Source organism: Lactuca sativa, chromosome 1, assembly GCF_002870075.4.
Source record: "Lactuca sativa cultivar Salinas chromosome 1, Lsat_Salinas_v11, whole genome shotgun sequence".
NCBI lineage: Eukaryota > Viridiplantae > Streptophyta > Magnoliopsida > Asterales > Asteraceae > Lactuca > Lactuca sativa.
Window position 1 is genome coordinate 5536674 of NC_056623.2, and position 12991 is coordinate 5549664.

The window sequence follows — 12991 nt, forward strand, 5'->3', positions numbered from 1 at the left end:
TGTGATATGGATGCTATGCTTGATATGGGCCGGAAGGCGTTATGATATGGGCCGGAAGGCGTTATGATGTGGACCGGAAGGTCAGGGAATTATGGACCGGAAGGTCGACACGGGTAGGACCGAAAGGTTTACCGGGTTGGGACAGAAGTCCCCTGAGACACATGAACCGGAAGGTCGTGTGGAGTATGGCCTGGAAAGGCATATGTGTGTAAGTGGTATATTGAGGAACTCACTAAGCTTCTTGCTTACAGTGTTTATGAGTAATGTGTTTCAGGTACTAGCAAGAACCGTGGGAAGGCGCCGACATGACTCGTACACACACGCACACACAAGCGGATTGGATATGTTTGATCTTGGGGTTTGATATGTTTTGTATTATGACCATGTTACATTGGATTTTATGGTTTGTCTTAAATGAAATTATGTTTTAAAGAAATGAAAAATTGTTTTGAAAATTTACGTTGTTACATTACAATTGCATATTTTCGAAGGTGTTAGGGTTGCACTCTTCCGGAGGCATAGCTGATGGTGATTGTGACTTTCGGGAGGAGATGGCTCCAATGGGGAGTTGAGGTGAAGATCGTTGCTTCAAGGTGGAGTTCAGGAGGAAAGATTTATGGCTTGAATTGTAAAAGGAAGGGGTAGACGGGGGGTTGGAGTCGGAGTGGTGGGGACGTATGAGACCCAACTTTTTTAATAATTGCTAAAATACTTTTATGAAATAATCTTTAATATTTTTTTAAATATAAATAAAATCTGGTAAGGGTATATAATAGTCTATTTATGTTTAGTAGGGGCGAAAAACGTACCAAAAGGAAACTACGGATGGTCCGAGTGCAAAATAAAAGTTGGGGACCAAACATGCAGTTTTAACTAAACCACAAGGACGATTTCGGTAATTTGTTCTATTGTAAAATTCATAAAACAAATTACTCAAATCCTTATGGTTTGCTAAAATTTTGTGTTTGGTCCCTAAGTTGTTTTTTGCATTCAAACGGTACTTAACGTTTGATTTTATTGCGTTTTTCGTCCCTCGTAGAAATGAAAAAACTATATTGCCCTTTGTATTTTTTTTTTCTTTTTTTATTATTTATTAATTATAAAAAATAAATTAAATAACTAATATAGGTCCCACTCTCTACCCAATCACACCCTAATCTTCTCACTCTCTCATCTTCCTTATTTCTCACTCTCTCATCTTCCTTATTTCTCACTCTCTCTCGTGAGTTAAAGAATGTGCTTTACAAACCAAACCCCACCATTGGAACCACAATCACCTTCAGAAATCAGAACCACCATATATATGCAGTCAGTCGCCATCGAAACCAACGGATCGCTACCGGAAACACCAAAACGTCGCCATCAACGACTTCTCTCTACCACGATCTCTCGTCGGAAACGTTTGCAGCTGCCATCTCAAGTTCTCTCTACTTCGCTCTCTCACTTCAAACCGATGTCGCCTCCATCATCGGTTCTTTCTACTCCATCTTCTTTCCCTCTTCGCCAAATCTACTTGTTTTTTCCTTCTAGAACTACATCTGGCGACGGTCAATGAAAGTGGTGGTGGCTTCAAGGTGGCGACGGTGGTAGTAGATGTGGACACGATGGTGTTGGAGTTGGCTTTAGGGCACTGTAGCAGTTTTGGCTTCAAATCGGAGATGGAGGTGGCGTGTGGTGTTTCTCCAGAGTTCTGGTCTCGTCGGAGTTCTTTCTCCTCGGATCTAATAATGGACCCAATGGACAAGAAGAAAAATGAAGGAGAGATCTTGGATTCGTGTTTTAAGTTAAGGTCAGAGGTATTGATGAGAGGAGGAGAAGTGTCCTATGGGTGATTGTTTTCCTGTGGTGGGAGGAGGAGAAATGGACAGATGTAGTTTTTCTGGTGGCGGTTCGACGAAGGGGAGAAAATGGTGGTCTAGAGCGTTTAGTGTTTTCTATGGTGGGAAGGTTTAGAAGATGACTATAGTTGGAATGGTTATGCAAGATACCATTTTAATTTGTTTTATTAAAAAAATATAAACCAATAACAAAACTAAATAAAAAAGAAATCTGAATGGGCAAAGTGGTCATTTCAAATTGGTCAGAGAAAAAAACGTAATAAAATCAAACGTGGACTGTCTGAGTGCCAAAAAGAAAACTTAGGGACCAACCGCAAAATTTCAACGACCCACAAGGACGATTTCGGTGATTTGTTCGAATTCATAATTCTCCATTGAAAGTTTTTTACTGGTGGGAACAATTCAAAAAGTGAATCCGCAGCACAAAATGATTTTCCAATGCTATGAGATACGAAACAGGTGTTCGTTTGTATAATAGATCAAATGACCATTTTATTTATGCATTCCTTCATTTTAGTTGTGTTTTCATTTTCTCTAAAATTTACAGATTTCCGCTTAATAAAAAACTGTTAGATATGATAGGCTGTAGAAAAATAGCAACAATACAAATTTTTATTTAGTTATTTACAATAGCAACATGTTTGTAAAAACCGACTTCATATTGATTTATGGTATGTCATCCAAATTAAGTCGATATATCAACAGATGAGTCTCAAACATGTATAATGCCAATTATGCCATATTAATACCCAAAAAAACAATGCATGATTGTGGTTGTGGGTAGCTAAAGGTTTACACCTACAGAAAACTTCATTTTGGCATTTTATCAAACACTTATCTAGCATGCACGTTAAACTACCAAATGAGACTATTCCAATCAATCAATTATATAAAGAAAATAAACTGAGGAAAGAAAGAAATACATACCTTTGAATTCAGATTAGCTTGATTTTGACAATGAAGATTTGAACAATCACAATGTTTATGTTTAGCTCTGCTGCATATACAATTGTAGCAAACTGAGAATTAAATTACATTTCAACTCCAAACCACAGTAACATCTTTATGGATTCTAAACAATATAATTTTTGATTCAATTAGAGACTATAAAAGTGCTTCAGCTCCAGCAACAATCTCCAGTATTTCATTGGTAATCTTAGTCTGCCTTTGACGATTATAAGCATTTGAAAGATCCTTCTGCAACTCAAGCGCATTATCAGTAGCATTACTCATTGCATTCATCCTGGAAGCAAGCTCACTTGCTATTGACTCCTGTAACGCCCTCAATATCTGATTGTTCAAATAAAGAGGCATCAATGCATCAAGAATCTGAGCAGGGTCTTGTTCAAACTCCATATTCGGTAAAAACCCCTCCTTTTTTCTCATCAATTTATCCCTCTCCACTGCTAATTTCCCCTCTTTTGTAGTCAATCTAAAAAACTCATCTTCACTTGCATCAACACAATTACCATTTCCGTCTACAACTTCTCCTTTAGCAGACAAAGGAAGCAATGTTTGAATCACAGGATTAGATTTCACCAAAGAAACAAATTTTGTATACAGAAGTTCCACTTTATCAACCTCTTCACTTACAAACAAGGAAAACACATCATCTGCAATCACCTGAGAGTCTTTTACACTCGGAAAACCCTCTCCTTCAATGAACCTATCAACTGAAACACTAGGTCTTCTTAAGAAATACGAATTCCCCTTCTTCCCAACACTAATAACAGTGTAATCAAGTCCGAGATTCTTCAATTCAGCAATTCGGGTTTCAGCTTTTCGAAGAATAATATTGTTAAAACCCCCACAGAGACCTCTTTCTCCTGTTATTACAACAAGGGCGACTTTTTTTACAGGTCTAACGTCTGTTAAAGGTATGTCAACATCTTCCAATTGGCACTGTTGGTTGATGCTATAGATAACATCGATAAGTGCTTCGGAGAATGGTCGGCCATTAACAACTGCTTCTTGGGCTCTTCGGACCTTTGCTGCTGCTACGAGTTTCATTGCTTCTGTTATTTTCTGTGCGTTTTTCACGGTGGCGATACGTTGGCGGATGTCCCGAAGATTGCAGTTGATTGAAGGGAAATGTGATAATCTTGAAGGGTGAGAGATATTGGATTGAAATAGCTTCCAATGATGTTGAAGAAATACATGAGAGGAATTGTGAATCTGGTAATTGGAAGATATACATGACGATGAGGGCTTAAGTTGGGACATCGGTTTTGAATCAATCTTGCTAAGGTTTAAGAGGAATTGCGTTTGATAGCGTTAGGAGATACAGTGTTGTTTGGTAACCTTTTAAAAGAAACAACTTCAACAAATACACCAAATCAAGATAAAGCAAAAATCGTCTGATTGAAAAGCGAGAATTCGATTACCACATCTCGGAAGAATCCCTGCCCTATAATTCCATCATGCCCATCTCTGAAGAACCCCATCTCCTTCGTGTGGTTCTGTTCCAGTTACCGGTTCCAGCAGCACCACGCCGAAGCTGATACAAAACCTCTCATTTACACTTATAGTTTACTCTGGTTTTAGATCTAACCTCTGAAGTCGAAGTGTGAAGATGGCAAGGTTGTCTGCTTTGGGGAAGACAGCGACGATGAAGACGGTGGCTTCCGGTAAGGACGACGGCGACAGTGCGAGGTGGCTGATGAAGGTTAATCTGGGAGAAAGACGGAGGCGGCAATAAATAAGAAAAGATAAAGATGAGGGTAATAAGGGAATTCTTTCTATCTTAATGGGTGTTATATTTTTGGAAAAAGTTTATTTTAGTCAAAAAGAGAAATTCTGAACAGATAGCCTGGATATTTGATTTTACACTATAACAAGTCATTGTTAAAATAAAAAAATAAAAAATAAAAAAATGATTTTTTTTTAATTTGAGCCAAAATAAAATAACTGAGACTTTTATGTTCAGTTTTTTTTTTTTTTTTTTTTTTTTTTTTTTTTTTTTTTTTTTGACTAAAGTGAAAGTTTTCCAAAAATATTAGGACTTTTCTAAATAAAATAACTAAAACTTTTATGTTCGGTTTTTTTTTTACTAAAGTGAGTTTTTCAAAAGTATCGAGACTTTTTTAACAATTTTCCTATATTTTTTACACTAAATTGTAAATTTGGTATAAGGAAATTGACTAATCTAACCATTTTACAATGATATGTTAAAAATATCATCGTAACAGTTATAGGATCCGATCCGGTTTTGTGATCCTCATATAAATATTGTTTCGGAGTTCATTTGGATGTCACTTATGTTTGACACATACATTTCGGAGACCGTTTCAAACTCAGTAATTCTGGACGATATATCCAACTGCAAATGTCTTCGTCTAGCAGTGATGAGTATCGTTTTTTATATGTAAGTTTATAATTATATGTCTTTATTTTAGATTGTACGTTAAAACATACATAATTTATGCAATTATATATGTATGATAGATCAAAAAATATTATGCATATCCTCATTTTAACTAGTTCAAAATGGATCCAGCATTTGTATAGTACGTCCGCAATACTAAGAACTCATTCGGAATACGATGAACAATTCTAGAATATGGATCTAGAGCGTTTTTATCTGGAATCTTGATCCATAGTGTTTTCATCCGGAATATGTATCCAGAAAATGGATCTAGAATTGTGATCAGGAATTTTGATACGGAATTCCAATTCGGAATTGTGTATTCCAGAATGTCCTCCAGAACATACATACAAAAATGCTTAATTAATGATTCTTTTAAATTGTGTAGCATGACCGAACATACGAAGTGGTTGTGACTACAACCTGCAGGTCTGAACTTAAGCGGGAAATTGTGGCTCGTTTACAAAACCGAGCAGTTTATGCGGCCATGTTTAGGCAATCATGTTTTGGTGATGATGTGAACATGTCGATGGTGTGGAAGGTCACTCTTTACACTATCACTATCTTATATTGTCGCAACTAGGAATTTGGATGCTTGTAACAACAATAATGATAACAATTGTGAATCAAAAATGTGAAAGCATGTATGATGCTTGTGTAATAACAACAAAACTTCCATCAAACACTTTATACTAGCACTACAAATAGTCAACAAAGAATTGGAAACCCTAGAAATCGCGGTTTAATTTTATTTTGGACTATGATTTCCTTATTAGGCCTAATGGACCAATAAGCTTCCAATTTAACTATCTTGAACATAGAACTCTCAAATGGGCCCTAATTGGACCCATATACATGAAACTTAATATTTTGGGCCTTATAAGCCTAAAATGAAATAGGGTAACTTTAATGGACCTTATGGGGTCACAACAAATTTATATAACCCTAATGGATCATAAAAATCATTCCTAGATTTATTTAGGCCGAAAATTCACCTAATTAGATTATAATATGGGCTTAAGCATTAAAGGGCCCAATCTCTCTTCTTTATTCTCCTCTTCTCGGCCCAACTACACAAAGGAAAGAGAAGTTGACTTTTGTACTTGCCACCTCACCATTATTTATTGGTTCTCCATGCAAATAACTCATGTATCCAAGCAACCATCTCTTCATTCATTTCTCTTTCTCCTCTTTCTTTTTCTCTCGGCCGAAACCAACTCAAACACACACACACACACTCTCAAAACTCCCTCTCAAAAACATAAGGACTCTCTCCATTCTTCATCAAATTTTCAAAGTTTAGAAGCTTTTCAAGGAGATTGTTCCACAAAAATCCTCATCTAAGGTAAGTTCATGCTTGACATCCCCATTTTCACGACCAGAAAAGAACGATTTTTTTTATGCTTTATAAAAATCAAAGTACTTCTTTTCATAAAAATGTTGCGGAATTTGTTTCATGAAAAATACAATAAATACGTTATCAAAACATTTTCGAAGAAACGTATTTTATTCATTTTAAAACGTTTGGGATGTCATCGTCAATACAGGAACATAAGTATAAACGGAACTTACATTTATTTACACTAGTGATTTACATCTCTTTAATCTCTCAGTGTAATGTGACTTCGTATCAACACATGTGATATAAATAAACTGAATGGGTCAGGTTGGGAAACCTGGTGAGTACATAAGGTTTTCAACCCATAATAATATAATTATTATGTTTAATCATCAAACAGTTAACCCAATTACCCGTTCCCATTATCTTCTTTATTCTTAAGGATCTACCCTAAGAATCAACCATTCCTAAGGATCATCCTAAAGAATCGACACGAAGTCCATCGTCACCGAGGTTTAGGCACTAAGTTTGCATAGTCGCCAAAATTTATACAACATGCACTAAGTCTGCATAGTCGCCAGGGTTTTGGCACCAAGTCTGCATGATCACCAGGGTTTAGGCATCAAGTATGCATGATCACCAAGGTTTAGAATACACCAAGTGAACATATCGTTCACAACACTTACAGGTTGCGAGCCTGCTGGTGTTCCACGGGACTGTCTAGAATAGTCTGTGATTGTCATCCATACTCTACTGAATGACGGGGCCATCGTTTGGGAAAAGGCTTCTCATATAGTTCACCTCTCACCCTCACCTCATGGTCTATAACACCTCTCAACTCATCGTCCAACTCATATTCCATCTACTATATCTACCCATGTTTTATCCCAACATTTTCGTAGATATAAAATACATATACAGTTTAAATCGTTTAAAACATGTATAAAATCGTTCATCTAGCATAGACAACAAGTATTCAGATAATATGCACACATAGCACGTAATTTATATAAAATACTTCATATCTATATGTAAGATGAAAGTAACTATGCACTCACCTGAAAGGTGGTGACTTGGCACTCGGACAGCGCTTCGATACTCTCAAAACAATTTTCCTTCGATAAAACCTAGTACCAATACCACTAGGGTTTAGTCTAACGATAACCGCGACTAATTAATAGTCTAGCTATTATTATTATTATTATTATTATTATTATTATTATTATTATTATTATATAAGCATTAAATAACACTCAATATAACTCATAATAATAACCCAAATAATTATTTTAAAGACCTAATAACATTACTATAATTATTTGAAAGCTATATTAAAAATTGTGTAAGAGTAGCTCACTTACAGCGGATTTTAAAGAAAACCGGAACTTTATTTGGAGCAGCGTTTCGAAACCGAAAGACCCTTTTTCTCGGGACTCCGGGAGCCTCGGGCTTCCTTCGGGAGCTAGGGGGTTTATCTAGGGTTTAGGGGAGGTTAGGAGCCCTGAGAGAGAAAGAAACTAGAGAGAGTGAATTTTGGAGTGAAGAATGAGGATGCCCTCGGCCCCCTTTTATAGTTGCGAGGCCTCGGACGTACGTTGGGCGTAGTCCTCGGCTACGCGGGGCGTAGTCATCGGATAAGGCTGCCACCTCGGACCAACTGTCTTGCACTCCGGAAGAAGATATGGGTAAGGGTACGCGGGGCGTACTGACTTCGAACACTGGGCGTAATGCGAGGACAGGTGTCAAGATCCGAAGCGAGGACCGTGGGGAGCAAGGTATGGCTGGGATCGCGCCACGTCATCAATCTCGCACCAGGTTTCACATTTTCGAGTCCTAACTTCAAAAATTCGTATATTCCCATAAGAGCTCCGTTTTTGACGTTCTTTATATCCATGCGAAGGTGGGAACGTACTCTACAACTTTCGTTTAGACTCCGTCGGCTAATTTTGACTCTATTTTAAAAGTTGTATTATTAACAGGCCGGAACATGATTGGTCTGTTAAATTCTCATAACTTCTTCATCCGACGTCCGTTTTCGCCCATCTTTTTCTCGTTGCGCTACTCTTAATGAGATCTTCGATTCTCGTTTAGATTGTGTCGGCTAAAAATCATTCGATCTAATATTCGAATTTCAGGTTGTAGACCGCTAAGCCGAAACTTCGAAAAATTATAACTTCTTCATACGAAGTCAGATATGGGCGTTCTTTTTATCGACACTCTTCGTTTAACATATTCTACGACTTTCGTTTAGATCGCTAAAGCTAAATCTCGCTCTATCGTAAATTCACTATTTACGTTTTCCGGTATCGTGCCGGTTCCGTCGCGAAACTTCGACGAGTCATAACTTCTTCGTTATAACTCGGATTACGGCGTTCTTTATATGTACGGAAACCTTGTGACATATACTACAACTTGGTTCAAATTATTTATTCTAGATAATCTTTTATCGAAAATTCATTTTCGACAATTAGTGTCTCTAACTTGACTAGTTTGGATCAACGGGCGTTACAGATCTATGATCTAGATTCTTTGTTTTATAAAAAATATCTTCCTAGCCCATTCAAACTCATGAACACCATCTTAGAAGCCTCTAAGTTTGAGATCTTCCAAGAAGGCTTGCTAGGATCGAAACTTTCTTCATTTCTTCCTTTTAAACCGAAAACAACAAGCAAAGGTGATCTTCATACCCCTCTCTTTTTGGTTTTCATTAGTTTTATGGTGGATAATACAAGTAAAATGTGTAGATCTATGTTTATGTGTATGCTATGTATGCTTTTATGCATGTATGTGTGATTTTATGTGTTTTTGTGTTGAATATGTAAACAAAAAGGGAAGAAATCTCGAGATATATGTCATAAGAAGGAAAACAAACATCATCTAAGTTATATTACACTAAACAAGTCAAGAATATTAACTTATAAGATTATGATAAACATATTTTAACATAAAACCCATTTTTGGGCTTAAATTGTCAAATATACAAAAGTTGGGTTAAAAGTTGCCAATCACGGTTTCTTAAAGGTCAAAAGAGTCAAAACAGTTAAAATAGTTGTTTTTATGAACATTATGATCTTTAAAGGACTTAAAATGTAAATATTAGCTTAATGGGCTCAATTTTGGGCTTTTCGGCCCAATAAGCCCAAAAATTGCGAAAATATAACATTTAAAGAGGCTGAAATGGTAAGTTCTTCAAAACAGGGGATAACAAGTGTAAAAAAAACTATTTCAAGGGTTAAAAATGCTTTTCTTTTCCAAAAAGGATAAAAAAATGCAAAGTTTTTAGATTTTGGGCCAAAATTGTAAAAGTTGCAAAAGTTTGGGTTTTAAACCGAAAAACACTTTTCTGGAAGGGATTAAACTGCCAAAGAATAAGTCTTGAGTTAAAAATATCATTTAAATAAGTCTATGATGCAAAAGTGTCAAGAAAATGTCTTAAGGGCTTAAAATGACTTTTCTTTTATATAAAAGACTAAAATTGTTATTTTATAAAAAGAAAGGGGCTGAAAAGGTCAAACCACAATTTTTAAACCAATTATTTTATTTATAGAATATTGAGTCAAAAATATTAATCTACGGCTAACAAAATCGAATGACAGATACACGTATAACTCCAAATATCGTTATAAACAAATCGTTCGGTCTCGAGTCGATACAAAATAACATATCGTTCAATCAAACCCTCCAACAATTATACAATGCCCAAGACAAGTAAACATTCCAAAGACCTTGGGCTGAAAGTCTCAAATCATGCTTGTTGGATCTTGAAGTCCATTAACATGACATTTGGGCCCAAGGGGATAGGGATTATATGTTATTGGGCCTTCTATGACCCAATTCCATATAAAGGGACCTTCAATGGCTTTTAAGTGCTATTGGGCCCTAGTGATCCATTAGTATTGTCATAAGGTCAAAGTAATCAAATGCGAGACGGGCCAACGTGTCTTTCGCATCCCCGATAGCCTAAAATAACTCACAGAAGTAGCAGGACTCCGTACTCCTATTCTCCTCATTTGCTAGGCTTATGAGTAATCAAAGTAAACAAATTCAGGTTGTTAATTGTAGGGTCCGTTATGTGTTGCGTCTTGGGCTCGTTCTTTAGTCCAATTTTGTATCCGGATTGGGTGTGACATCCCCAAAATCTCGGCCAGAAAAGACCGATTTTCATTTATGCTTTTAAATATTTTCAGAGTAAATCCTTTTGATTTGAAAGAGTTGCGGAATTTGTTCCCAAAAACAAAACATGATAAAACATTGTTTACCGAAGCATTTCATAAAAGAAATGTATTTTCATTATAATCAAAACTCGGGGTGTCATGTTCCGATACAGACCAATAAGCATAAACGAATACATTACAAGTCATATAACAAATATAAACATATGCAGACTTGTAAACAAAACAACTTGATGGTTCATCCATCTCATGCCCTTCCGCCACTACCTGTAATACAATTTAAAACTGAGTGGGTCAGGCTTGGGAGCCTGGTGAGCATATAGGGTTTTCAACCCACAATAAATATCATATTTAATTTTCACCAACCAACAATAACCCAATTACCCATTCCCGTTATTCTCACTTTAATGTCCCTAAAACAACTAACATAAGGGACCTAGTCTTAGAATATTTCATCGGGGTGACAACACATGCTTCGGGGGTACCTCAGCAATATAAGTCAAATAAGGCAACCATGAGGGGGATGGAGTACAGCGAATGAACACCCAAGTCCATTAACACCTACAGGTGGCGAACCTGCTAATGTTTCCACAAGACTGTCTAGAATAGCCAGTGGTCGTCATCTAAACTCCGCTAGATGACTCAATCAAACAACAACGAGGCCTCTCATCTGTTTATTACACACCAACTGTCTACCCATGTTCTACCCAACGTATTAGTAGATAAAAATATACATTTGTATACATAGTTTAAAGAAAACCTGTATAGCATGCTTTAATCAACACATATATCACATAACAGATGAGGCACACACACATAACACATATCTCATAAAGAAATAAGCAGATCTATAAGATAGAAGAGAGTGAATACACATTCACACATAACACAACCAAATATATACACATAGCACGTATTTTTATATAAAATACTTCGTATTATTGTATTAGAAGAAATAACTACACACTCACACTTATAAACAACAATATACTTAATACATTCGAACCAAACTCGTATTATTATTGTGTTTATGAAAGGTAGTATACACTCACTTGATCAGAAGATGATCGGACAGCACTACGGCTTATAAAAGTAGCAATCCACAGCAGATCTGGAAGATCTCTTCAAAAATCGAACTTCCCGCGGGCAGAGCTTCGACTCGGGAACCGCACTTCTCGGGATCTTCGGGGTCTCGGGACTTGCCTCGGGGCTAGAGTATAATACCGGGGCTTCGGGATAGCTTCGGCACGAAAAACGATGCAAAAGACTAGAGAGAAGAGAAGAAAATGAACAAAAATCAAGGCTGTCTTCGGATCCTTTATATAGAGGCTGGAGCCTCGGAGTACGCGGGGCGTACAGGCGTACGCAGCGCGTACGCGTCCGAAATCGTCATTGCATGCGTCATCCGAAGTGTCGACACTATGCTGAGTACGCGGTAGCGTAACCTCGTACGCGGGGCGTACTCCGGATCACACCGGTGACTCGGCTTCGGATAATGCTTCCGATTTTGAATTAAAAATAAATATAAAATGATTAATAAACTTCGGAAATTCATAACTTCTTCATACGAACTCCGTTTTCGACGTTCTTTATATCCACGCGAAGGTGAGACCACGCTCTACAACTTTCGTTTAGACTCCGTCGGCTAATTTTGAATTTATTTTTAATAATTATTTTTAATAGGCCGGGACAGAAACTTTCGTTATAAATTCATAACTTTTTCGTTTGACGTCCGTTCTCGCCTAACTTTTTATCGTTTCAATACCAACAATGAGACCTTCGATTCTCATTTAGATTGCTTCGGCTAACAACCGCTCGATCTCAAATCGAGTAAAACAGGCTGTATATCGCTAAGCCGGAACTTCGATAAATCATAACTTCCTCATACGAAGTCAGATTTGGGCGTTCTATATATATTCGGAAACCTCGTTTCAATTACTACAACCTTAACCAAAGATATTAAGTTTATTTTACACTTAAATTTTGACGCTTATTTTTATTCTTAATTAATCAAACCATATAATTAAGCAATTAAGCACAAAACACATAATACTCAAATAATACATTATTATTATTTCAAATTGGGTTACAAAGGTTAACCTAGACTATTACATTGCTAAAAATGGCAAGCCCGGAAACACAGGCGTTACAATTCTCTCCACCTTAGAATGATTCCGTCCCCGGAATCACACATCAACAAACAAATGCGGATAGCGACTCAACATGTCACTCTCCGTCTCCCAGGTGAGATTCGGCCCATTCGTGTGTTTCCATCGAA

General features: G+C 36.9%; 1 protein-coding gene across 1 annotated transcript; it reads right to left on the reverse strand.

The window, feature by feature from the left end:
* Positions 1–2750: 2750 nt before the first annotated feature.
* On the reverse strand, positions 2751–4649 carry LOC111909304 (ATP synthase gamma chain, chloroplastic). The gene has a single exon (XM_023905106.3). It carries the CDS (start codon positions 4059–4061, stop codon positions 2943–2945), a length of 1119 nt encoding a protein of 372 aa, XP_023760874.1. The 5' UTR covers positions 4062–4649; the 3' UTR covers positions 2751–2942.
* Positions 4650–12991: the final 8342 nt, after the last annotated feature.

What these genes read in the sequence shown, in the direction of transcription:
- LOC111909304 (XM_023905106.3), bottom strand. Translation starts at nt 4,061, where the DNA reads ATGTCCCAACTTAAGCCCTCATCGTCATGTATATCTTCCAATTACCAG.